This window comes from Penaeus monodon, chromosome 29 (assembly GCF_015228065.2).
Source record: "Penaeus monodon isolate SGIC_2016 chromosome 29, NSTDA_Pmon_1, whole genome shotgun sequence".
Lineage (NCBI taxonomy): Eukaryota > Metazoa > Arthropoda > Malacostraca > Decapoda > Penaeidae > Penaeus > Penaeus monodon.
The window spans coordinates 3911655-3911945 of record NC_051414.1 but is presented as its reverse complement, the minus strand read 5'-3'; the positions used below and the strand labels follow the sequence as shown (position 1 = coordinate 3911945).

Sequence of the window (291 nt, the reverse complement as noted above, 5' to 3'; positions counted from 1 at the left end):
CTCTCTTCTTTCCCCCATGGGTGTCACCCTCAGCCCTTTCTAAAATCCAGCCTATGCACCTTCTTTTTATTATAATCAAGTTTTCACATTCACCCATGCCTATATTTACTTATCAGAACATTTACGAAAGAAGTACTTGGCTGAGCTTGAAGAAGTTATGGTAAGTTGTGCAGTAGCTGAACACAAATTGACGATTGCACGACAGGCCGCAAGGAATGCAAAATCTTTGGATGGCTTGGAAGCAGCAGAGACAAAGGATGTTGGCGAGGTGAGATTGTATTAATCAATATG

The 291-nt window shown here is 41.6% G+C and overlaps 1 protein-coding gene across 1 annotated transcript in view; it reads left to right on the top strand.

The window, feature by feature from the left end:
- Positions 1–291, top strand: part of LOC119591625 — a gene marked incomplete at its 5' end in the record, with an annotated part of 4970 nt that overhangs the window by 1743 nt on the left and 2936 nt on the right. The window contains 1 exon segment of the mRNA XM_037940378.1: positions 117–276. Within this exon segment, the coding sequence (XP_037796306.1) occupies positions 117–276 (160 nt within the window).